This window comes from Schistocerca piceifrons, chromosome 2 (assembly GCF_021461385.2).
Source record: "Schistocerca piceifrons isolate TAMUIC-IGC-003096 chromosome 2, iqSchPice1.1, whole genome shotgun sequence".
Lineage (NCBI taxonomy): Eukaryota > Metazoa > Arthropoda > Insecta > Orthoptera > Acrididae > Schistocerca > Schistocerca piceifrons.
In genome coordinates this window covers 756,367,392-756,394,499 of record NC_060139.1, presented here as the reverse complement: position 1 = coordinate 756,394,499, position 27,108 = coordinate 756,367,392, and the positions used below count along the sequence as shown (strand labels likewise).

The 27,108-nt window shown below is 36.4% G+C and overlaps 1 protein-coding gene across 1 annotated transcript in view; it reads left to right on the top strand.

Annotated features, from left to right (window-relative positions):
* Positions 1 to 26,831, top strand: part of LOC124777972 (dnaJ homolog subfamily A member 2-like) — a 32,350-nt gene extending 5,519 nt beyond the window's left edge. The window contains exons 2-8 of the mRNA XM_047253532.1: positions 6,533 to 6,822; positions 9,474 to 9,554; positions 9,632 to 9,765; positions 10,346 to 10,488; positions 10,561 to 10,755; positions 25,363 to 25,494; positions 25,997 to 26,831. Of these exons, the coding sequence (XP_047109488.1) occupies positions 6,533 to 6,822; positions 9,474 to 9,554; positions 9,632 to 9,765; positions 10,346 to 10,488; positions 10,561 to 10,755; positions 25,363 to 25,494; positions 25,997 to 26,188 (1,167 nt within the window). The 3' untranslated portion in view covers positions 26,189 to 26,831. The remainder of the gene's footprint in view (positions 1 to 6,532; positions 6,823 to 9,473; positions 9,555 to 9,631; positions 9,766 to 10,345; positions 10,489 to 10,560; positions 10,756 to 25,362; positions 25,495 to 25,996) is intronic.
* The last annotated feature ends 277 nt before the right edge of the window (positions 26,832 to 27,108 follow it).

Here is a 27,108-nt window from a genome sequence, read left to right as displayed (position 1 = left end):
TTGTTCTGTGTCCACAGTTTTTTTTTCCATACTGCATTATTTTGCTATGCTGGGAGCATTTGTTTATCCTGTGAACATTTAGTGGAAATGTAACTAGTACAGAACAAAGGCCCTTATCAATGAAAGCTTCTGACAAATGGCTTCCTTTCAACATTCAAATGCAGACTGTACCATGTCATTGAATGAGGTGTCTGGATCTATCTATTGTGTGTTTTCAGTGTTCCGTCCTGATTCACTGCAAGCTTTGTTGCCACATGCTTCACTTTATACCTCTATCAAAAGCTCGTTAATGATTTTTTGCTCCAATTGTACTTTATTTTAAGCAAAGTCAGTGGAAACATGTCGTGGTGACTTTTAATATGTACTTTCAAACCTAACATGACTATCAATACTGTAAAATCTTACAATCTGCATGGTCTCATAAATGAGGCCACTAGAATAACACCAGTGTCCAAGACAGCTTTAGACCAAATTCTTGCAACTAGAAATTAACTTAGACCAACACTACAAATCTACAAAGTAGGGCTCAGTGACCACCGAACTGCCATACTGAATGTTGATGTAAACAGAGATACCTCAAACTCAATGTTGCCTAAGTTATTACAATCAAGAACTACATGTTTTTATAAGTAAATTGGAGAGATGTAGTGAATAAAGTCAACAAAAAATTTAACATCTCTTGACACAGTGACTCACCATTTTGAAGAGGCATTTCCACAAAAATCACTAAGGAAATAGTGGTAAGGGTAACAAGAACAATTAGTCCAGCTGTGAAAACCTCCTCCAAAAATACTTCATGTGTCTTACATAAAACAGAGACTCCCCTCAACTAATCAAATAATATAAAACACACATAAGAGAAGGTTGTAATTATGCAAGCTTTTGGAGCCAATGACTCCTTATCAGGCAGAAGGGTTGATGGAGAAGGAAGAGGGGTGAAGAAAAAGGACTGGAGAGTTCGGGAAAGTCACCCAGAACTGTGGACCAGGGGAAACTTACAGCAAGGGAAAGAGTCTTTCCTTCTCATACCTGTGGTAAGTCTCCCCTGACCTGCACTTCTGGGCGACTTTACTGAAATTTACCCTTTTCTTAGACCTCTCCAGTCCTTTTCCAGCAAACCGTCTGCCTGAAAGAGCAATTGGGCTCTGAAAGCTTGCCTAATTACAACCTTCTTTTGTCTTCTGCTGCGGTTTGGTGAGTAGATTTATCAATCTAATTAAATTATTCTGTCAATTTTGTTGTTACAAATAATATAAAAGCTACACATGCCTCCTAAGAAATGATAATCCAGGCTAAGAGGATGCACAGGGAGTACACTGTCAAATCCAAAAACAGAGTAAAAGCAGTGTGGAATATTACAAAAAGATGAAGATGGAAAACAGTTATATAAGCTAAAGTAGAAATTAAACACATTAAAAATTCTTTGCGGACATAGCTGAAAAATTGGTGAAACATAATCCAGGCACAAAATATCGACTACCAAACCAACTAAAATCCACAAGTAAATATTAATTACCAGTGACAAGAAGAGGATGCAAAAGCTCTGAGAAAAAAACTTATTCAACTGGCATTGATGATACTCCTGCAACTCTCATAAAAAATTGCATGCATACTACTGCTCAACCACTAATTCTCCTCTTGACTGATTTTTCTGGGTAAGTGCATTCCCAGAAGCACTGAAATTATCTGAACCAATCCATATTTCAAAGAAAAGGTAATGATAGATGTGGATTGACAACTAAATAGGCATATCACAATTTCATTTATTTCCACAACTACCCATACCCCCAATGATTACACTTATTCCAAATAGTCGTCATTTAAAACTCTAAAATTGAAAATGTTTTGCATGAGTCCCTGGTTTGGAAAAATTGTGCATAAAAAAACTAGTGGGCTTCAAAGGTAAAAGGTTTATTGAGTTTATCCCAACATGGGTTTAGAGATAAGTCGACAGAAAAGGCAGTATATAACTGCATTAATATACTAGATCCATTAGTTATGAAACTACAGGCATATTTCTAGATCTATCAAAGGGTTTTGATGCAGTGGATCAAGAGATATTGCTGGAAAAAATTGAACACTATGGTATCAGAGGACTTGTAGACAAATGGATTGCAACGTCTCAGAGCAATCCTGTACAGAAAGTCAGCATGTAGTACACTAACAACCAACTCAAACCACTGAAATTGTCTACTACTAAAACTGTTAAACAAGGTGTCACAGTGCTGTCTTGAGACTTTAACTATTCCTCCTGTATATTAATGTCTTGAGCCTGATCATAGATGCACGCAAAACCACATTATTTGCAGATGACACAACTGTACTCCTCAAAGGGGAGAACAGAAGTAGTTCAGGAAGATGTGAACTTGATTATGGAAAAACTCTGCCACTGGTCCATATCAACAGATTAACCATAAACACTACACTCTCTGTGAACTTTCACACCACACCAAATGCAAAGACCTCTTAACCACTGGCAACAGTTAGTAACCAACAAATAGTTAATCTACATCTACATTTATACTCTGCAAGCCACCCAACGGTGTGTGGCGGAGGGCACATTACGTGCCACTGTCATTACCTCCCTTTCCTGTTCCAGTCGCGTATGGTTCGCGGGAAGAAAGACTGTCTGAAAGCCTCTGTGCGTGCTCTAATCTCTCTAATTTTGCATTCGTGATCTCCTCGGGAGGTATAAGTAGGGGGAAGCAATATATTCGATACATCATCCAGAAACGCACCCTCTCGAAACCTGGCGAGCAAGTTACACCGCGATGCAGAGCGCCTCTCTTGCAGAGTCTGCCACTTGAGTTTATTAAACATCTCCGTAACGCTATCACGGTTACCAAATAACCCGGTAACGAAACGCGCCGCTCTTCTTTGGATCTTCTCTATCTCCTCCGTCAACCCGACCTGGTACGGATCCCACACTGATGAGCAATACTCAAGTATAGGTCGAACGAGTGTTTTGTAAGCCACCTCCTTTGTTGATGGACTACATTTTCTAAGGACTCTCCCAATGAATCTCAACCTGGTACCCGCCTTACCAACAATTAATTTTATATGGTCATTCCACTTCAAATCGTTCCACACGCATACTCCCAGATATTTTACAGAAGTTACTGCTACCAGTGTTTGTTCCGCTATCATATAATCGTACAATAAAGGATCCTTCTTTCTATGTATTCGCAATACATTACATTTGTCTATGTTAAGGGTCAGTTGCCACTCCCTGCACCAAGTGCCTATCCGCTGCAGATCTTCCTGCATTTCGCTACAATTTTCTAATGCTGCAACTTCTCTGTATACTACAGCATCAAGAATCATCCGTGAAAAGCCTCATGGAACTTCAGACACTATCTACTAGGTCATTTATTTGTATTGCGAAAAGCAATGGTCCCATAACACTCCCCTGTGGCACGCCAGAGGTTACCTTAAAGTCTGTAGACGTCTCTCCATTGATAACAACATGCTGTGTTCTGTTTGCTAAAAACTCTTCAATCCAGCCACACAGCTGGTCTGATATTCCGTAGGCTCTTACTTTGTTTATCAGGCAACAGTGCGGAACTGTATCAAACGCCTTCCGGAAGTCAAGGAAAATAGCATCTACCTGGGAGTCTGTATCTAATATTTTCTGGGTCTCATGAACAAATAAAGTGAGTTGGGTCTCACACGATCGCTGTTTCCGGAATCCATGTTGATTACTACAGAGTAGATTCTGGGTTTCCAAAAACGACATGATACGCAAGCAAAAAACATGTTCCAATATTCTATAACAGATCGACGTCAGAGATATAGGGCTATAGTTTTGCGCATCTGCTCGACGACCCTTCTTGAAGACTGGGACTACCTGTGCTCTTTTCCAAGCATTTGGAACCTTACGTTCCTCAGAGACTTGAGGCACATGGCTGTTAGAAGGGGGCCATTTCTTTCGCGTACTCTGTGTAGAATCGAATTGGTATCCTGTCAGGTCCAGTGGACTTTCCTCTGTTGAGTGATTTCAGTTGCTTTTCTGTATTCAAATTCACGTCAGTCAGTCCAAGGTAACCTGAGTTAGAACAAAAATGCTGAAAATGTAAATGTCAGAATGAGTACTGGCTGCTGTGCTAAGAGTGTCCTGAAATCATGTGGTAGCCAGTAAACAGTAACAAATGCATACTTATTCATTCACACTGGCTCACTTAAAATATGGTGTGATTCGTTATTTGTACAATATTTGAATGATTGCTGCATCAAATCTTCAATATTCTGCAATTGAAATGTGTTGTGTGTGAAACAGTGGATGGTGCCCTTCAGAGGGTAGTGAGTTCAATGTTAACATGGTTGCAACTCGGATATGAAAGATGACACTGGTTTGTCGTGTCCTACAGGTGGAACATGTTAACACACAATCAACATTAATGCAAGCTAAGTTAGTAGCAAACTTTTCTCCCCCAGTGTTTGTTAGATGTAGATTTACATACTTTTCCTTACCTTAGATGCTTTTCAGCAGTGTTAAATTTTGACCATATCTACTGGAAATTCAGTTGTCTTTGTTGAGAATAAAAGCATGAAGGAGCAATATGTAGAGTTTAGGAGTTGTTCATGTTGCTAATCTGTGGGTCAAGAGAAGTGCACATTGCTCTGTATGCTCATTCTCATTAAATTGCGCATTTTTAGCTGTGAGACAATTTAGCATAACATGGAATTAAATTTGTTTGTAGAAATGGATAAGACATCATATAATAACCTGTTGTTAGTGATGGCTTGTTTCATTCATTCATAATATGCTGCTTGTCCATCACCATTCAGTGTTGTATTTGAATATTTTGTAGCGTGTTTTATCAGCAGTAAACAGGATTTTGATTTTTATTCCCAATGACATCATATCTTAAGAAATGTTTAAAGTGGTAAATTATATGGTGCTTCCTTGTCTTCAGTTTAATGATATAATGAATGCTTAATGAAATGAGATTTTTACATCTTTGAACCAGAACCTTTTTCATGTGCTTAAGGCTTCTTGTCATTCAGAATTCTTTTTATATAGGTAAAAGTAGCATAAGTAAGGGAATGTGAAAGTTACTTCGACCAACTTGGTTATTTGCCAATAGATTTTCCTTTCTCGACTTTGACATTTTGTAAGTGATCAGAAGAATTTGTTTGGAATTATGCAGTAAAAATCAATATGCTACACTTTAAAAACTTCCATTCTTTCAGTTAATGTTTGGCATTTTTCTAGATAACATTTGCAGAGGGATTGCAATTCTGTCTGGTCTGACCAGGCATATATCTTTGTGTGTGCTTGTGGGTCTTAAAAATATGCTGCAGGTTGTAGTGTTGCAATTGTTTCCATTTCATGCAATGTTAAACTGCTCACAAGCTGCCATAGTAGTTTGGACATCTACTGTATAATTGTTTTCCTTGAAATGCTCTCCCAGTAATGAGAATGAATTTTCACTGCAGTGGTGAGTGGAAAAGTCATTGTGGAGACAATCCAGCAAGCTGCGGCTAAGCCAAATCCCTGCAATATCCTTTCTTCCAGGAGCCCTAGTCACTTCTGTGAAGTTTGAAAGGTAGATAAGAAACTGTTGGGACTAAGTGTGAGGACAGGTCATGAATAGTGCTTGGCTAGCTCATCCTGTAGAATATTTTTTGCAAAAAAGAAAAAGTTCCAGGCTAGAACCCCAGTTTGGCACACAGGTTTAATCTAGCAGAAAGTTTTTGTTGTGTGCTTTCACAGTTAATCTTTTTCTACCTTAAGATGGTAATTTGGTCTGATTTTTTTGCAGTACTTGTGCAGCGGTCTCTAGTATTTAGGATTGTTTACACAATGAAAAATACTTGTGATTTTGTTTCCAGTGCTTTGTTGGCTGCAAAAAGGTACTATGTCTAATCAGTGGTCTTTGGGATATTCTTATATTCAACAGAATTTCTTACAGCAAATTTCCTCATATGACAGTCTCACTTCTGTCTTCAGTGTAAGGATAATCTGAGATCATTTTCCGTTGTTTTCCTTGTTTTCTATGTCATGTAAGTAAATTTGAGATTGTGTGGATGAAATTGTACTAAGGGCATATGTAGTGGTAATTTAAACATTAAGGGAAGTTAGTCGTGTTGTTAGTATTTACAGCTGAGATTATTTTGGTCTTTTTAATTTAAACTTACAATATAATGACCAGCAGGAGAAGAAACTAAGTTTCTGAATGGGCTATTAATGTCTTTGGAATATATGGGCAGGAAGAACACAACTTGTTTAATTTGACACCTGTGATGCAGGTTTGTTGTGCTGCATGTGTCAAGTCATATATGACTAAACTTTCCTCTGCAGAAATCGTGCTGAAAGGGAATTAACAAATTCTTGTTAGAAAAATGAATCAATATTTTATATTTGGCTATAATCACAAAGAGTTAATTCCACAAGTAGAGCTTTTCATTTACAGTACTTAAACTTTATAGATGGGTCAGCAGGAAGTATTAGTTTTGCCTGCGAAAGGTAAGTACTAGTCAGCCATAAGCCTCTTTGTGATTTTATAAATGAATGAAATCATCTTTCCAGGCATACAGAAAGTTGGCAAAGGAATTTCATCCCGACAAGAATCCAGAAGCTGGGGACAAATTCAAAGAGATTTCATTTGCTTATGAAGTATTGTCTGATCCCAAGAAACGTTCCACATATGACAGAGTTGGGCTGAAGGGCATGCAAGAAGGAGCCCATGAAGGACATGGCTTTTCTTCAGATGATTTGTTCTCACAGATATTTGGTGGTGGCCTGTTTGGTATGGGTATGGGGCCTGGTATGAGAGGCAGAAGACGTCACAGAGGAGAGGATACCATACACACACTAAAGTAAGTGTAATTATTGGTTTACTGTGGGAAACAGTTAACTGTTTCTTTGTGTTGTGACAAAATTTACTTTAATTCATTGTGAAATACTCTTTTTATAACAGTATCATTATTAATGTTGCTTCAAAGCAGTTAATATGCTTTCACTTACATATGAATTTTGATCCTCCTTTCTTCAGCTTTAATTGCTAACAGGTCAGAATAGACATGTTAATTCATTGTAGAAAAATTTTGATATGTTGTTCACCTTGAGTTGTGATTGAGGTATAATAATTACAACAAAATTGAGTTTTTGGTCCATTTTTTGTGCCTATGGGTAACTGTAGTCATTGATCTTGAAAATAAACTGTTCAGAATTAACAAATGAATTATTGAACTTTTCTAGCATAAGAAGTTTTATGGACTTGGGGTAATAGACTTGCAGAGTTGTGACAGCCACGTAAAAATACTGAAAAATTGCGTAGAACAAAAGTGGTGTGTGGGTTTTTGGTATTTTATCTGATGGACTTTATCCATAGGGATTTTTAGTTTTTCTCAGCTACTACTAAACCCCCTATTTAATAAATGGTGATGTATTATCACATACGTAAGAACATCAGTTGTTATTCACGGCAAAAAGTTGACTGTCAGATACTCATTACACGAAGATGGGGTATCAAAATTTACAATCTTTTGAGTGTATCCACATTATTACATGAGGAATAAACATGCAAAAGTGAAGATTTGATGCATTCTGTACATATGGGTAAAATGTAATTAAAAGTGCCTTTTCAAATGTGGAGTTAAAGTTCAAATATGAAACCAGAAACAAATTTTGCTGTGCTAATGCAAAGATTGTAAATATTTCTTTGTAAATAATTAGATTAGTGTGCGTGCTAACAAAGATTTAACATTCAATTTGTGATTTCATTATTTTAACATCAAAAGCTTAAGTAGTTGCAGTATCTTAAAGAACATGAGAAAATACGGTGGAAGTGTAGATTGATACTAATGATTTCCATAATGAAATGGTGTTCAGTACTTATCTCATTGTGATTTGTACTGTTACAGGGTACAGCTAAACTGTTTTAATTATTTTGGTTTGATGCCTGGGATTTTTTAAAATCAAGATACAGGTTTAAGAATCTAATGATGGAAAGTCTAAAGCACATTGTCCTGCACTGATTTTAGATTATTGATGTAACTTCAAAGCACCTCTGCTGTTCTTGCCTGTAAGGTATTTTGTTATGCAAGTGTAATTTGATAACATTAAAAATGAATAGTCTGGGGATGAGATTGGTTTGGCAGAAGTTGAATCTAATTTTTAAAATACTTTGATGGTACCTTATCCTTGTATTTGAAGTGGAAAATGTGTGCTTAACCATGATTAAGTATAAAATGTGACTTAATTGAACAGTAAATTTGGTGAATAAGGGTTTCATTACACAATGTCGCATACCAGGGGATGTGTTGGTTAACATTTGCATAACAGTGTGATTGATATATAAATTCTACATTATAATGCTGTGTAATCTTTAGAGATGATGTGAAGTTTTTACATGAGCCACATCTTCTTGTAACTTTCTTTTCAGTAGGTGAATTGTACCACGTAATATAAATTTAAGTGAACTTTTCGGGCTGAGTTTGCAGAAATTGTGCAGAAAGGTCATTGGTCAGTTGGCTTGTCTAACAAAGGAAATTGTGTGTGTCTCATCAAATTTGGCTGGATGACAGTGTGCACTGCCATGTGCTTCACACAGCTATGAAATTTGTGCTTGAGCAGATAATGTTTTTGGGTGAATGAACAGCATAAATCAAATATCCTTGGTGATTTTCCATTCCCCAACAGGAAGTAAAGGCTTGCTGTCCAAGTAATAGCATTAGCAGTTTCCTTACTTTTTTAGTCTTGTTCCATTTAGCAAGATAGGTTTATAATTTTGCTCACTGTCCTGTAGCTTGATCAGCTCATCATTGACAATGTCAAAGATTTTGTCAAACTTTAAAATAGTTCTAATTATAATTCTCCCAGTTCCCCTGATGTTCTTCCTCAGTGAGTTTTCAGTTTTGTCCTTAGTTGGCCAGTAGTGTTGTTTGCACTTCTGTCATGGCCAGTTATTGCTGAAATCTGCTACAATTGTCACACTTAAAGAAAACTTGACCAAGTACACTCTGCTGCCATGTTCATAAAACATGTCATTTGGAAATTAAAAAAAAAAACTAAAACTTCGCAGAAGTATGACAATCCTAGTAGAGTACATCTAAACCATAAATGTGTAACCAACACAGCTCTGAGGTGAGGTGAACTCGAGGAGTTTCTATAATAACTGGCAACCAACAGAGCTCCATAATGCAAATATGTGACGGCATGAAAATAGTGATACTTCCACAATTACTATAGATGGAGTTACTTACAGATGAGTGTCTATACTTTATAGTTCTGATTATAGACCAATTTTTATTAGTTTCCACAATTCACTGCAAAATTTCATGACGTTTATGATGTCACCTTGTGAACTTGTACTAAGAGTTCAGAAAACAAAATTTTATTGATAGTTGAACATTGATAAAAGCCATTAAAATATAAAGTAACAGTGTTGTTCTCACAGTGTATGTCCAGTGTAATAATCAGCAGAAATCACTGCTTCATTCCAAATTTATTCATTTGATTGTTCCAGGGTCTCCCTAGAAGATCTGTACAATGGTAAAACATCCAAATTGCAGCTTAGTAAGAATGTCATCTGTACAACTTGTGGTGGGTAAGTACTGAAAAAACTGATCTGTGAATTTTCATTTGTGTTAATGGTTTTATATTATCATGCTGTTTATGTTAAAGGAAAGGAGGAAGAGCAGGTACAACGCATACGTGCCGAACATGTGCTGGTTGTGGTTTTAAAGTTACCTACAGACAGTTGGGACCTGGAATGACGCAGCAACTGCAGTCAAGATGTCCAACATGTAGTGGTGAAGGTAAGCACTCCAACCTTGTAACTGCAATTAATTGAAGCAGAAAGAAATTTACAGCTAATGCATTTAAAGTATTGCCTTTAAAGTATTGAACTAATCAGGAAAAAGATCTTCTGAAAATGGTTAGTAAGAAATTCTCTTTGTTACTTAGTGTAAAAGTTCTGGAAGTGGTTAACTTTTCTAAACTGAATGGTGTATTTTATATTGATGGAGTATCTTCAGATTTCTGTATTGTATGACAATATCTGGAAAGCCTTAGACTGGCCAATTAGTTTGTTATTGTGGTAGGACATAGTCTTTGTTGCCAGTGCTCAACAGTATACTTCGTATGCGTACTTCATAATTCAGAACTCGAGAGTTTGACACCCACCAGCTCTTTACAGGAATGGAAATTTGGACAAAATTGTAAGAAGGCTCAAAGTTTGATATTTCACACATCTGCATACATGTGATGGGCAGTATCCACCAGAAGCACCACAAATTTTCTACTATTTTCCTTTTAATCTGGTGTATCAGCCTGTAAAATAGTCTGATTTTTAATTATGACAATACACGAATGTTTGTAATCAGTTGCATTTTACAGGCGAGGTCATACACGAGAAGGATCGCTGTGTAGCATGCAGGGGTAAAAAAGTTGTGAATGAAACAAAAATACTAGAAGTCCATGTTGATAAGGGAATGAAGGAAAGTCAGAAAATATACTTTCGTGGAGAAGGGGACCAACAGGTTTGTTATATAATGATTAGTAGCTTTTCTTATTTGTTAATGATATGACAATAATTGTTTTTAAATTTCTAGCCTGATGTTGAACCAGGGGATGTAATTATAGTTCTTCAACAAAAACCACACGATAAATTCCAACGAACTGGTGATGATCTAGTTATCACCCATGCACTTTCTCTTACTGAAGCTCTCTGTGGCTTTGAGATGACACTTAAACATCTTGATGGGCGTGATCTTGTCATAAAACATCCTCCAGGACAGGTTATTAAAACCAGGTTAGTAATGTTCCATAACTTTTGCCCTGGGTATAAAAACAAAAGCTGAATCAGTTATTAAATTATTTGGAAGTATTAGGTTCTTGGACTTATTGTAATTCTGTATTAATATTTGGCACTGTACTTCTGTATTAATATTTGACATAGTTGTTTGTATCAATAAAGTGAAAATGATTGTATTTCATTGACACCAAAAATTGTTTGCTGTGAACTTGACTGTAAATCATTGATAGAGTTCTGGAAAATGTTATAAATTTTGAGATAAAACTATCAATATCATTTAAAGTTTTGGAAGAAATCTTGCCACTTCAGTCTGTAACCGAGCGACCGCTACAGTCGCAGGTTCAAATTCTGCCTCAGGCATGGATGTGTGTGATGTCCTTACATTAGTTAGGTTTAAGTAGTTCTAAGTTCTAGTTGACTGATGACCTCAGCAGTTAAGTCCCATAGTGCTCAGAGCCATTTGAAGAAATCTTGATGCAAGAGAAAAATGAAATGCCAAGATAAAAAAGATTAAAAGATTTGGGATTATGGGAGTAGCAAACACTATATAGCTTTTGGAACTAAATCAAATATTCATAATCTGTGTTGCTTTGTGATAAAATTTTCGGGTGGACTGCACACATTTAAAAGTTTCCTCCTCCACTGTATTCTGTCCATTGCTGCTATCCACCATCTGTTCACATCTATTGACACTTAATTTAAATCTTCATGGAGTCCATCCCTCCAACTCTTCTTGGATCTCCCTGGCAGTCTCTGTAGGTGTGAAATCCAGGAGCTTCCGAGGCCATCTGTGATCCTCCATCTGGGCCACATGGCCGGCCCAATGCATTCATTTGGCTTTGACAGTTCCCGCTATGTTGGGCTGCTGGTATAGTTCAAGCTCTTGGTTGTATCTGATCCTCCATTCCCCTGTATCTGCATCCAGAACTGGACCGAAGTTCTTTCGAAGCACTTTTCTCTCAAAAACAAAAAGCTTATGAAGTCCTATTTCCAGATACTCCATGTCTCACAGCCATATAGAACAGGCTGGATCATGGTTTTGTTCAGTCGAATCTTGAACTGTCTGGAGAGATATCTGGACCGAAGCAGTTGTGCTAGGCTGTGGTAAGATCGGTTTCCTGCCTGTGTTCTGGCATTGATCTCTGCTTCACATGACGAGTTCTCAGTGAAAAGTGCCGCTAGGTATTTGAATTCTTGCACTCTTGTAGGACTGGTCCCCAACCTGCAGTGATTGTAGATGATCAGCATTCTGACAATGACCACGCGCCATAACGAGGTACTCTGTGTTTAGCCCAAATTTGCTGGCAGCTTCCTTTAGTGCATTGGTCATTTGCTCCAACTCCTCTTCAGACCTAGAGAGTAAACAGATGTCGTCTGCATAGGCTAAGTATGCCAGTCTCTTTCCTTCGATTTCAATCCCTTCGTTCTCTTGGAAGATCTCGCGTACGATCTTCTTGAGGGCAAAGTTGAACAGGATAGGTAACAACCCATCTCCTTGCTCGAGTCCTGTCACAATTTCAAACTCGTCAGTTATGTGCTTTCCCATCTTCACCTTTGCACGTGTTTCGTTCAGACTGATCTTTATCAGATTGATGAGTTTCTCTGATTTGCCAGATCTTAATCAGTTGAGCAGGCACTTGCAGTGTACGCAATCATAGGCCTTCTTAAAATAGACTAATAAAAATGCAATATTTACCATATTCGCCCAGGTTCTCAGTGAGCTGCTGGAGACTGAAGATGTGATCTACTGTTGACCGTCCTGGCCGGAAACCTCCCTGGTACTCCCCAATCACCTATTCTGCCACTGGCTGAATTCTATGTATGAGGCAATTGGACACGATCTTATAGCAGATGTTAAGCAGGGCGATTCCTCGATAGTTGTCACATTTCAGTTTGTCGCCCTTCTTATGTATCGGACAAATCAGAGCTTTTTTCATTCTCCTGGTAGTTCTTCTTTGGTCCATATTGCCTGTATCAATTGGTGTATTTTTTCTGCAAGTTTCTCTCCTGCCAGGATCATTTCAGTCTGTATTCCATCTTCCGTGGACTCTTATTCTGTTTAAGGTGTCTGATTCTGGTTTTTCTCATCCAGGGTAGGTAGGGGATAGTCTGCATTGGCTGTAATTGGGTACTGGAAATTAAACTGCAGTTTGGATTCATCACAATTTAGCAGCTGTCAAAAGTACTCTTTCCATCTCTCAACTATGTCCCTATCGTTAGTCAGGATCTTATCATGGGAATCTTTGACAAATTTTACATACACAATAATTAAAACATCCAAATCTTCACTAATTGAACAGTTTTGGAACACATACACAGGGTTATCACAAGAAAACCCATTACAGTTGTAGCACTAAAAATCTCTTCTTTCATCTTGTTATTCATCTGGCTATAGTAGTTCGGCATGAGAAGATCCCAGACAGCTAACAGTGCTGTTTTCAGCTTTCAGCAGTGAAGAAAGGCAGTTGCAGCCAGAAACACTAGCCACCTACAGTGCTGTGACAACACGGAATCATTGCTGTAGACTGTTTACATAATAACATGTGATTGGTTGATGTAGCTGTGTTGCCATGCTCAGCCCAACTGCAGGTGCAGGGGATTTTCCTTATTACACTGACTTGTTTCGGAATAAACAGTTAAGAGTGTGCTGTGTCTGTAAATTGCCAGTCAAATGGGTCCCCCTTCACCGCACTATGCTGCTGAATATTTTGTTGTAAATTTTCTTCCCAGTAATGTTTCAATAGTGCTCTTACGTTTTACAAAACATGTTTTGCTTTACATGCTTAAGCATTTCTCTGATGTGGGTTATTTTTTAATGGAATACAGAGTGAGGTAGCATAGTGGTTAGCACATTGGACTTGCATTTGGGAGAACAATGCTTCCAAACTGTGTCTGGCCATCCAGCTGAGGGTTTCTCCCTAAATCGCTTGAGGCAAATGCTGGAATGGTTCCATTGAAATGGCAAAGTCAATTTCCTTCTGTCCTTTCTAATCCAAGCTTGTGCTCTCTAATGATCTTGTTGTCAGTGGGACATTAAACACTAATCTCCTCCCTTTTTTATGGAATATTAGTTTTCTCATTCTCATTTTAAGGGGATACGGAATCACCTATCCCCGCAATGTTAATATATGCCTACTATAGGGAACATTTTCTCACAAACTACTGGAGACAGAGAGGTAAAAATTTTACTGTATGTGCATTCATATGTTACAACAATACTGAAACAACAGTTTATTGTCAAAGTATTTTCTTACAGAGATATTGTACATTTATTTTTAAGTAAATTTTTTCCATCGCTTTTTACTAGACTATCACCCTTAAGTCTTTTGTAAATCAAGTAATTAAAAAATCGTTGTTTCAGTATGTAATAGGGACCTATGTCACTACGTCATAAAAATTTCAGACTTCTAGGTTGACCAGTACCTGAGATAATGTTCCTAGATGAAGTAAAAAGTAAACTTACGGGAAACGGAGAAAGAAGATTAAAACATTCCTGATCCGTAGCTAATACCCCCTTCACAGTCTTCATAATCATCTTCAAGTCTTCTTTTGGCACCCCTCTGCACCTGTCTTGCTTTTTTCACTAATGTCTTGATTATATTATCAGCATGCCTTAGTCTGTGCTGATCTAAAAAGAACATAGCACGTACCGTACGGGAACCAACACACATACCCAACTTTTGAAGGACCTGGCATTTAGTTATATTTCCAAGATTGAAGGTTGCCACAGCATCATACACACCAAAATGTAGTGTATTAATTCCGACAAACACTGTTTTTGGGAGACGATGCCATATCACACTATTCAAGCACTCGTTGGGGTTCTGCGTTTTTCCGTGAAGACATTTCATCAGAAGACTTCTGTCAGCCAGATCTCTGAAAATGGGCTTTATTTCTGCCATGATGGCTGATGGTAGACTGTGGTGGTGAATGTATTTCTCTCCTGTTGTTAGTCCCCTATTGTATTTACACCAGCTGTTTTCACCTTTGGGGCACAAACCATGTTGTGGATGCTCATCCGTGGATGCGGTGTGGAAATATAAAGCCCATATAGCTCTCCTCATTTCTTCAAGATTGCCTGTATTTTGCCTGATTGCAAGGCCATAGCAGTTCTGAATGTGGTCTATTATGGAATCAGTCAATCTTCCTCTGCCATCCAAGGTTTTCCCATCATCTAGTTTTTTCCCTTTCATAACTGATTTTAACCTTCTCAGCCTGGCACCCATTCTCTTCTGCACATGTCCTATACATTCAAGTTTGCTTATATTTACACTGTTCCCATATGGTTTGCTTTCCAAAACTTCTTTGAATGCTTTAGAGTCACCATCTCCCAGATATTTGACATAGCGAACATTATACCACTGTGAAGAGCGATGAAAAATTTTCTTCACCCCAGCAACCTCCATGCCACCACTACTACCATAATAATTAGCAATACAGTCATCACTGTGTTCATTTTTCAGCCTGCCTGTGCACCTACAGTATTTAGACATTATTGCAACATCAATAACCTTACCAGTATCAACACTAGTTGCTGTTACAACACCATTGTTGGAGGTGTGGCCCCTTTTCTGCCACGTGCCATCAAACGCCACTGTGAGGTCACGACTGCCGTCATTTTCTTCCACTGCTTCTTCCATAGCAACCTGCATTGACTTCTGTGCTACATCTTCAACTGCAGATCCTAGTACATAATTGTAAGCTTCAAACTTTGAAGGTGCACTTGGAAGATTTAGAACACCACATAGCATATCACCAGCTGCTTTGCCCTTACCAATTGCTCGCAATCCATAAACTAACCTAATATTTACACTATAAAGTTCAGTTTTCTTGTATCCATTATTTACAGTTACTGAAACCGAACTTGGAAACTTACAGCTGTATTTACAAACACTGCATATTAAATTAAACTGGGCAGCCAGGCCAACATGGGATTCTACTTTCAGAGAAACGTTTCCATGACATTTTTTGCAGCACAAACTGTTTTCAAGAGCTTCACACAATATATTCGTATCAATGAGTTCAAAAACTTCATTCCCTCTATCAAGTAAATTATATTTCTCTTCCAAATCTCTTAGTTTTTTATGAGAAGCACTGTTTTCATTTGGTGTAAGTTCGTTCGGCAAATCAGTAATAAGTGGATTCACATTTTCCAACAGTGATGATGATGAACTGCTTTGCTTTGCTAATGAATCATTATTTCTTTTCTTTTGCCAGTTCACACGCTTTTTAAATACTTTTGCTTTAGCTCTAGGCATTTTCACTGCGAAAAATGAAGCACTAAATACGAAATAACTCAACAACAACTACTTTCTTATATCACACTGTTTACAAAACAGTCCCGCCACAAAGTCAAAGAGTAACTTGAGGAAACCAGAGAGAAACATTTTCGGGCAACTAGTGTATAAATAGTCGCTGGAAACCGGGATATTTGAATTCATGTCACTTTAAAGGTACTGCCAAAAAGTTCATGGTCAGCCACGAGAGACGTGTATAACTAAAGCGCAATACCCGATCTCACAAATATATAAAAATAAAATAGTTATAATTGTAGTAGAGCTATGTATGATATGTCATTTTAAAGAGGAAACATGGCAGAATATAATACGCCAATAAAAAAAAATTCGATTTTTTAACCCAAAATCCGATTCCGTATCCCCTTAAATACTCTCCTGATGTAATGGGACAGTATGGATTTGTATAAGGACATGTACATAACCATCCTTGACAACTGTAGTCTGGAAGTAAAATTAGACTAATAGCTATTGTGTGCAACATTGCTTGTTGTTTTTTCTTCTCCTGTTCCTTTGTGTGCATTGTGTGTCTGTATAGTTACAAATGACAGTTTACCGTTGATGTTTTATCTACACTAAAATCCACAATCTTTCTAAACAACTAAAATATTTTTTGAGGTTGGTTATGTATTCCATTTAATAGTAAGTCCTTGGTGTGGTAATTTTAAATAAGGAGTTAGTGTAAGGTATTTGGATTCCGAATGTTCATAATTGCTTTGCAACTATTTAAAATGCCAAATCAGGTTTTTAAAGTTGTAGATACCATTCAAGCACTACCTTTATATAATCATAGTTCCTTTGATTATTAAAACAAAGCGTGTGAAAACATAGAGTACGTGTTACTAATAAGAGCAGACAAATGCACTTTTGGCTGTTAAGTAGTTTAACAATTGTAAAAATAATCTTTTTTGTTCTGGAAATATTGTGATAGTTTTAAGATTACACAATACTTTCACAAAGCAAAGATTAAATGTGGCACTGTTACCTGACAGTCTGGTGTGTTATTGAGGCTCACTGCAGGGATACTGTAGTCATTGTTGTCTTCCTTTCAGAGACTAGATTAGTTTGATGCACCTTTCCATTCTTGTTTATCATGTGTTCATATTTGCAGAAAGCTACTGCGGCCTGTCACATGGCCAGGTAAACTTTGTACTCAGCAGTAGTTGGAAGTAATCAGGTCATGTTACTAGGGGCAGTCACACTCCAGCCAGTGTAGTTTGTGTTACCTGACACTTAAAGCTTGCTTTAACAAAATTAAACTTATATTGATCAGAATGAGAAAACAGTGACACTGCAGGTGGGAAATTTGTGGAATGAGAAAGCAAAATGGTGTGCTGATTATGGCAGGAGGGAGACACTGCACTGTTAATGGAATTGAAGTGCGTGTCCCAAAGAAAAGATAAAGCAGCAAAGTTCTCACAGTAAATGACATTGACAGTATGAATAAATTTTATTACACAGCAGTTTCTACATTGATTTGCAAGTGCTGCACAGCTTATGGTGTACAGAATTGGACTTCAGATTTAGCAAAGAAACTGACAAGAGGGTGGTTGTGCTTGGATAATTAGGGTACAGGCTGAATAGTGATGTGGTTTGAGTTGCCAGCTATCTTGCACTAAAACCATTTGTCCTGGTTGCCATTCATAGGAGAGATGTTGAAATTATGGATCTAAGTGTCATTCATTAAAACAGAATTGTACAAGATAGTGCATAATCAGTGAGTCGGGTGGTAAAGGAAATGCCTGGGCCAAATCAATTTTTTTCCTTTATTCTTGCCTTTTGCATTTGACAAGAACTGAGAACTACATTCATTATATTGGATATGAGTTGAATGCAGCAGGCACATACAAAAATTTTGTTGTATGATTAATAATTTTTGAGTGATAAACATCAATAAAACATTGGAAACAAATTATCGCACCACGCACATTATGTAAAGAGGCCCTTGTGCATTAGTTTTTCATAAGTTAATTCTACAGCCATGAACAAGTGTCTAACTTAGTCTCCCCCCTTATTTTGGGTCATATACACAAAACACCTACAGTGTGGCAGCCTGATCTTCTCCACACTCATCTTTCACAATTCTCAAGAAGAGTGCTGTTTCAGTGGTACTATTTTAGTGATACTATTTTAGTGATTTTTGTCTGGTTACTGAAGGTGATGTCTCCTGCATAAAGACCCACCAACCTGAACAGCTATAGTGTGACATAGCTGACACCTTAAGCTACATCGCCTTCCTGTCCTTTCTCCAATCCCCATTCCATACTCCTGCCCACCCATTGTGGATTATTGTTTTGTGCGTTATACTTTTTGCAAAATGTTACTTATATGTGATGTTTCATAGATATAATTATTTTTTAGATTCTGTAATTTTGTCTTTAATACTTACACGTTCTATGTAACTACAGGAAACAAATTTACATTAGAAAAGCTTGCTAGCAACAATTAAAAACAAATTGTTAGCCAGTGTGTGACTGGGACTGTGTATTGCGCATGCCTGTCGATCCTATCCTGAGGCCTTGCTCCTCAGTTCAAATTCGTGTAATAGCAGTGATGTGATCCTTTTGCAGTAACAAAGCATGACAAAAAGTGCTGCAGCACTCTGTTAAGTGAGAGCAGCAAAAATTTAAAAGGTTCAAAATGTTTTCCAAGGTCAGAAGTATTAAACAAGCCTGAATGAGGTCCATGAGAAACTGGCAGTTTCGATAGGCTCCACAGAGGCTTTGTACAATGATAGTAATGGAAGGAAACTGTAGTATGATCATCTCAAGTTTAAGTGAATGGCAGCACCTTGAAATTATATAATTGTACTGAACACACAACTTTGTGCCTCTAATATATCCCCCTTACATTCCTGATTTCATTTCTAAGTCAGCACATGATTATAGGAGTTAGCACGACATTTTGCTGCTCCCCCATTGGAAGTCTCTTAAAACACTTGAGTTTCATATCTAGAGCTCAAATTTTGTAGTTCTATTCAGTAGGGAAAATGTTTGCAAGATTTCTTTCAAATTAGGACCACTGTTCCACTATTTAGTGACCCACATTCAACCCTTGGACTCCATCAGCAATTTTTATCTCCAAACTTCAATCATTTGGTTAACTGTTTCTTACTGCATCAAGATATCTTACCCACCTAACCCTTCTTAATCACATTTTGTCATGAAGCGCTTTCCAGAAATTCAATGCAGCATCTCTGAATTAACTGCTCTGTTTACCCATGTAATCTTGACCTGTCTTTCATAGCACTACATATCAAAAAATTTTTACACTTCACATGAATTCTTTTGGATAATTGGTTCAGTGTTTACATTTTCTCCCTTTTCCTTTCCTTCTGATGGAACCATTTATTCCTATTATCAGTCTGTATCTTGTGTGCTTCTTACTATTTGTAAACTGACTGCTCCAACAGCAAAACTTGTTTAAAACTTCATATGACATTTCCTGATTTAATTCCCTCGGCATCATGAGACTCTTTGACTGTTGGAATTGTTAATTAACCATATTTATCCGATTAGAAGATGGTTTTCCCAAATTCTTCATTTGAGAAGTGCTAGGTCTTTTATTGACAGATTCAACCAGCTTTGTTGAGGTTAACATTTTTACATTGTTTAATAGTGTAATGGGTTTATATTACATTTATAGATGGTGTCTTGGCTTTTGAGGTCACGTGCATATTCCTTTTGAAGAATTCAGAAGGTCAGGGATGGGCAAACGATAATCACATTTGAACAGGCTCAAAATCGCATGTGGCATTTGATTTGTGTGGTGGTGCTATTGCAAGATATATGCCAAAAACTATGTACTAGCCACTTTATTGGGTTTTGTGTGTGATTTACTGCAGCTGCCAAACAGTTAATTATGATTATATGACTGTGTGCTTAATGGGTGAAAGGCTATCTGTTTTTCTGCTGTGGTTTCGGGGGTATTTCAACCGAGTGTGGCTCTTCTGAGATGGAATAGCTAATGAGTGAAAGTTTGTCTATTATTAGAGACCATAAAGGTTGCAATGTACAAACTGATATGTATTTTCTACTAACAAACAAATTCTGAGTCAGTTGCTACCTTCACCTTACATGTCTAATTATGGTTATATCTTTTATTGGTTGCTGATTTTATGTACTTCGTCACATTTTTTTTTGTGAAACCTACTTCCCAAAATAATCCATAAACTTACTCCATTGATTTTTAAGTTCTTTATGGGCACTACTTTACTTTATCTCTGATTTTAATTAAAGCATCATAATTGTTTCAAAAACAAGAAGTCTTAGGTTACAGTAGACATTTTCTTAAATTCTTAATGTGATGGGATGTATTTGTTACTTCATGTTTGAAGCTTGTGAGTTTTGGGTGGCAGTTCTGTTAACAACTCACATAATGTTCTTTGTATTATAAGTGAAGCTAATACAGCAATGATTTTCTAAGTAATAGGGGAAATTTATGGAATACGTCAACTCACCTAAGCCTCCCAACTCGACCATCAGATTTCATTGTAATTTTGTTTCAACAATCGCACATATCCCTGATGACCATTGGTAAAGTTTAACAGGTGTCAAAGCAATATGAGCCAAAATAGTCACTTATTTGACTACATGCACAAGCTTGCACAGAGAGTGTGAATTTCCAGCGAGTTTGAGTCGTTATGCCTTGTGCAATATTCTATTGAAAGACTTTAAATTTGGCCATCTTCAACTGAATGCGTTCTCTTAAGAATAACGGGATTTTGAGCCATATTCAACCAGAAAATATTTGGCAAAATGCCTGTAAAATCAACACCCAAAAAATATTCAAACTTCGTTTTCTTTTATCTCAGGGCTAAAGGTATTAAGAATGTGAAACTCAACATGTAGTAACTTGAAAATGCAAGGTTCTGAAATATAAAGTTTTGTATGTGTACCAATTTCCAATGCTGAATAAGTGCAAAGTAAAAGATAAGAAATGCAGATTTTCTACCTGATTTTGCAAAAAACTGTTCTGTGAAACATATCAAACTGGGCTCATGGTCTTGACTGCAAGAAAGTAATTTGATTGTCCAATAAGGGCCAACAGTTCTGAGTAATTTGAATAAGTTGAGTGTGATAATAGTGGCACAAAAAGCATAAACTTAAAGATTTTTTATCTTGTAGTCACGTGCTGAATATGAAACTTAACACACAGTAGCCCTGTAGTACAAAGATGTGGAATACAAAATTTCATTCACCTATTCCCAAGAGTCTACAAATTTGATTTTCATGAAAAGTTGAAAATGTGGTATATTAAACATTTTTACAAATACCATTTTTTATTTAAGCTTCAAACCAATCTCACTTGAATCAACCCCAGGACATTGGATTTAGTGTCCAACATTTGCTGACAATGCTTCATAAATTGAGGGAAAGTAACCAGAAAAAATTGCACTGCAAATAAAGCTTTTACTTTGGCATGGTAAATGTGAAACTCTGGACAAAACAACTTAGCAACCTAAGGTATTCCATATAAAAAATTGCTCATGTACAGCTTTTAAAATTTCTACAAAATCAGTTCATATTAAAAACCTGGTTTTTGTAAAAGTTACAAAAAGATAACATGTAAACTATTTTTAGAGAACTTGTTTTCCATAACTGATTTACAACTAATTAGTTGGAAAGAGCATGTTTTCAGGCATTCACAATATAACATTAGAATGTCCACTGTGCACTAACAATACATAAAAATGGTTAAATTTTAGGGACTGTACCATTGGAACAGGCTGCATTGCAGCAACCTGTTGTCCACATCTCATTGTGTGTGGTTCTTATTTTTAAATTGGTGAGTAATATCTTGTCATATTGCATTGGTGCATGATGCCATTGTCACTACCAGTTCAAGAACATGAACTGGCAACCCCATTGCCATGTTGGTAACACAAGGTAGCTGTGCAATACCAGCCACAGTTTGGTTCTTCATCCTAGTTGCCTAGCCCTTATTTTGATTTCTTAATTTGGTATCCCAGTTGTCGTGGTGCTACCTGTCTGTGTGTTGAGCCATTTATTAAGTACTTTATCACAGATTGTCAAATCTGTAGGAGTATCTCAAATAGGTGACAAAAAAGTATAGTGAATTTTGGTTTTAAACTTCTCAGCATTGCAGTTTACATTTTTTGAGATTTTTACCTATTTTTTTGCAGTCAAATTTCTGGAAATTGATACTGTCAGCCAGATGATACTGAAGAATCATGGTGGGACAAACGCAGTATAGTGAGGTGTTACTTTTCAGTATACAAATAAAAAGAACGTACAGCAAAACATGGTCAACGAGTTTTTGAAATGTAGCTTGTTTTCTGGATGCTTGAAAACATGCTCTCTCCAATGGTGATTAGTTTGAAATCTGCTATGGAAAACAATTTTCTAAAAGCAAATTGATTGTGATACGTTTTTTGCAATATTTACGAAAATGTTTTGAACTAGTTTCGTAGAAATTTGGACAGTAATATGTGAATATTTTGCATTGGGAAATCTTATGTTGCTGAGTTGTTGTTGTCTAAAGTCGAAGATATGTAAGAAGCCAAAGTAGAAACTGTTTTCTAAGTGTGATTTTTTCCTGCTTCTTCGCCACAATTTATGTAGCTTTGTTAGCACCATTTGGAAAGTAAACCCATTGTCAAGGGTGGCTTAAAACGTGTTGTTTCAAATGACTGGTTTTGAAGCTTTTTAAGAAAATGATATCCAGAAAAGTCAAATATATCTTAGTTTTACTATTTACAAAAATCATGTTAATGACAAATTTGTATACTACTGGAAAATAGTAAGTTAATGAAATTTGGTATCCCACATCATTGTGCCACAGCAATGGTGTATAAAGTTAAATGTTTAGTATGCATTTACTCTGAGATACAAGAATCCCAACTTTGTTTCAAATTACCTAGCATTGTTAGCCCAACCCGGATAATCAGATACTTTCTGTGGTTAAAACCATGGTCTTCCTAATGAACCCAGTTTGGAAAGTCTTATGGAACATAGGTTTCTTTGCAAAATCAGATGGAAAACATTTTTAATTTTTGTACAATATCTTAAACTTTTGCATTTAATTTATTCAGTATTTTAAGTAGTAGATGAAACACTATATTTGGAAACCTTATGTTAGGTTACTACATGCCGAGGTTCATGTTTGTCATACCTTTAGTCCTTGATATACAAGAAGCCAAACTTTCAATTTTTTCTTATAATTTTGCCAAAAAATTTCTTGATTGAATATGGCTCATAGATGGCCACTTTCATGTCTTTCAACAAAATATTACCAGAGGTTTAACAACTCAGTTACCAGAAATTCATGCTCAATTTGCTCAAAATCATGCATGGAGTGAAAAGAGGTAACTGTATCTCAGCCAGTATTGCTTTGACAAATGTTAAACTTTACCAATGTTTGTCTGGAATGTGTGAATGTTCACATAATTTCATAAGGTCGAGCAGGAAAAGTGTTCAGAAATTAGGTGATTTGACATAGTGACCCATAAGCTGTTCAAAGTGAATGCATTGATAAATGGTGTTCTGTGCTATTCTGTTCGTACCTTACCAGGCTTCTCATAAACACTCTTCAATAAATTCTCAGCATTGAAGAAGCAGTGAGGTAATTCATTAGTACTGTTCGTTTGTTCAAACATTTTTTGTTATTTAGATCATCTTCATTCCAGCATTTATATCAGAATGAATGACTAGAAAGTGGATACATACCAGAATTTGTTTCCAAAATATTCAACTATGTCTGGCAGCTACTCGAAAGGAAAATACTTTTGATCCCAAACATTTTGAAAAGTTGCAGGTGCCAGGCAACATATAAAATTAGCCACACGTGAAACAAATGGCTGAGCATAGTATGCATAATCTTGATTCATTTAACTTGGTTGATATTCTGGGTAATTTAGTATTTGGAATGTTTGGGAAACTAAAATAATCTGGTGAGTACTGAAGTAATATTTGATACAGTACCACATACATAAAAATCTTGACAGATCTTTAAGTGAAAGACAAATTTAAGATTTTTGTGTGGGGAATTAAATTACAAAAGTAAAAGTTTAATTTTCTGCATCTTTTGTGGTTATGAAAATAATTGTATTGTAAATAGTTTGTACCATATTTTATGGAATAAGATGTACCTTAATTTTTAAGTAATTTTTTAAAAATATTTTTATCATTTTTATTACAATTCTTAGTTTATAAAACTTAACTGACCTTAAAATAAAACCCATGGAAATCTTCCCATTTTGGCCATTTTGCATTCAGTCCTTTATTTGCACATTTTTTAGCTCCTTTATAAGCCTGCCAATTGCAAATAATTTTTTTTCTGTTGGTGGAGGGCTGAAATGCCACTCAGCCTCTGTTTCCATGTCCTTCTGCATATGCTTTACTTTAAATTTACAGTCTACATCTTTTTCCATTTTGAAACTAGCTACTAACACGGTTACCAATAACACACACAACATTTAAGTTCACTGGCGCCATAGATTGCAAAGAAGCATCTTAGCCTAGATAGTGTTAGAGGTTCGTGATAGCAGGGTGGGAGGGTGATAAGTGTTAGCAAGCTAGTGACTCTCCACAATTCATGTTCGTTGTATGGTGCCAGTTAAATCCAATGTTTCCAGATAGGTTTCCCATGACACCAAATATAAGGCCTTTTTAAGACTGGTGGGAATTTGAAATCAAACACTGGACACTTTAATTTTGAATGTCACCTGAGTTTTGGAAGCAACTTTTCAAACAAGTCTTACAGTTCATAAAATTTGGTAATTTCATGTAGATGACTCAAATGTTGTAAACAAATAGTAGGTTGAAGATTTTAGTAGTAACAGAAGTAAATGATTAGAAAAAGAATCACCAAAGTCAGCAGGAAAAGTTTACAACAATATTTTACATATTAATGTCTTCAGAATATTGTAATAAACATGATTTAATGTTCATAGTTAACTAAATTCTTAGTTAGTAATGAAGGATTCAATAAAATGTTCTCCAGCTCCCAGCAATGTCAAGTGGTTAAAATGACAAGAGCATTTGTCAAAGCACTCCTTGGCAAAGGGAATGATTACTGATAATTCACTGGTATGGCCTTATGTATTCTAGCTGCCAACTGATGTCGCCTTTACCCATGGTATACCATGTGTGGGCATGTTTCTTCCACATTTGTAGGTGCATTGAACATGGAGGCAACCTATGCCATGGGTGCTGATGTGGAAGTCTCAGAACATTTAATAAATTAGTGCCATGAGGTTTTGCATTATTGCATAATGTATTGTAGGTTAATTTATGAGGAAATTAAGTATGCCATGTAACATCATTTAATTGAAATAATTTCTTGCAGGTGATGTAAAGGGTATTGAAAATGAAGGAATGCCACAGTACAGAAATCCCTTTGAAAGGGGAAACTTATACATAAAGTTTGATGTACTGTTCCCAAGCAATAACTTTGCAAATGAAGTAACATTGAAGGTAAGGACACTAGTGTTTATAGCTTAATAAACTTAGTCTGTCTGCTCACTGTGTCTAAAATATGCAGTTATTCTTATCATAATTACTGTGGTTCCACAATTACTTGGACTTAGGTTACCAAGAACAAAAACTGTTGTGAATTTGTCCTGGAACTCTCAACCACAAAATTAGTTTAAAATGAAAATATTTGTTAGTCATGTCCAGCATAAAAAGCTTTGAGTTAATCATTCTTTAGTTGAGTGATAATGGAATGAGTCAGACTATCAGGTCATCACAATAACATAGCCACGTTGAATATCACACAGGTGCAAATTATAGCTGCCAGAATTTCATGGTTCAGTAGATTGTGTATAACTCAAGGGAAGGCTTCGTGGGTACCTCATTTTTTAGCTCTTTGTATTCTAGTCCCCAGAGTACATTTTTATTGTATTTTGTTTACAAGGTGGTAACTGTCAACTGAAGACAGTATGTTCAGAAACTAATAGATGATTACTTTTCTCAGGAACTGGAAAAATTGTTACCACCACGACCTACATTCCACATACCTCAAGGAGAGCACGTAGAAGAAGTTGATCTCAATGAGTATGATCCAAATGACCGCAGTTCGGGAGGATCAGGAAGACAAGAAGCCTATGCAAGTGATGATGATGAATATGGTCCTGGTTCTGGAGGCATTCAATGTGCCCATCAATGAAGATCTCAAAAATGTCTATAGAATCAAATTGCCATTGCAGCAAAGTTGATTCTATTGTGACTTGATTGAAACTTTGTGTGCATGGTGTGATTGAGAAATGTTAATATAAAATCTTATCAAATGAACTATGTACACACAGAATTTTGTGAACTGCCATCCATTAGGCAGTCTAATTAAATGTAACTCTTTTAAAAACTGCCTCTTTTGTTTAAAATACCAGTTTATTGTTCCACTTTGGGGGTTTTTAGTCAATTTGAAATTCAGTTTTTACAGTTTGTATGATTGGTCCATGGTATTGGATTATAGCAATTTTGGCATGTGGCAAATGCACATTCTCAAATTAGTAAGTGTAGAGTACATTAGAAAAAAATATTTGTGTAGGTAGTTATATCTGCAAACACTCTGAAGAAATAGTGTATAGACTTGAGCAGCTGAAAGAAGTAATTTCTTAATTGAATAAATCAGATTACTGCAGCTGATGAAGTCTCTACATTAATTTTCAACATTGTCTGTTTTCTTATTTTATGAAATATGAGCATATCCCGTCTTCAAGGGAAAATATAATCAGAATATTGAAATTTGCAGGAAGTTTTGTAGGATGGCATTAAAGTTTTATGTGAGTAAAATTGATTCTTGGCTGTAATTTTGTTTCATTGATTCTATATTTGTCTCCATTCCTTGAAATATAAGCTCCTTCCATTACCGTTAGTTTACTTTTGCTTTAGAATAATTTGATGTCAATAAGATTGCATGATAATGATTATTGAGCCAACTTGAAATAAAGATTGTTTCAGTGTGCTTTGACAAGAGAATTGGATTATCTGTGCATTACTGAAAGCCACAAGTGGTACTTAGATTCAAATCCTAAAGCAAAAGAAGCTTAAATTAAACAAATAAACCTCTCATAGGTGCGGCAACAA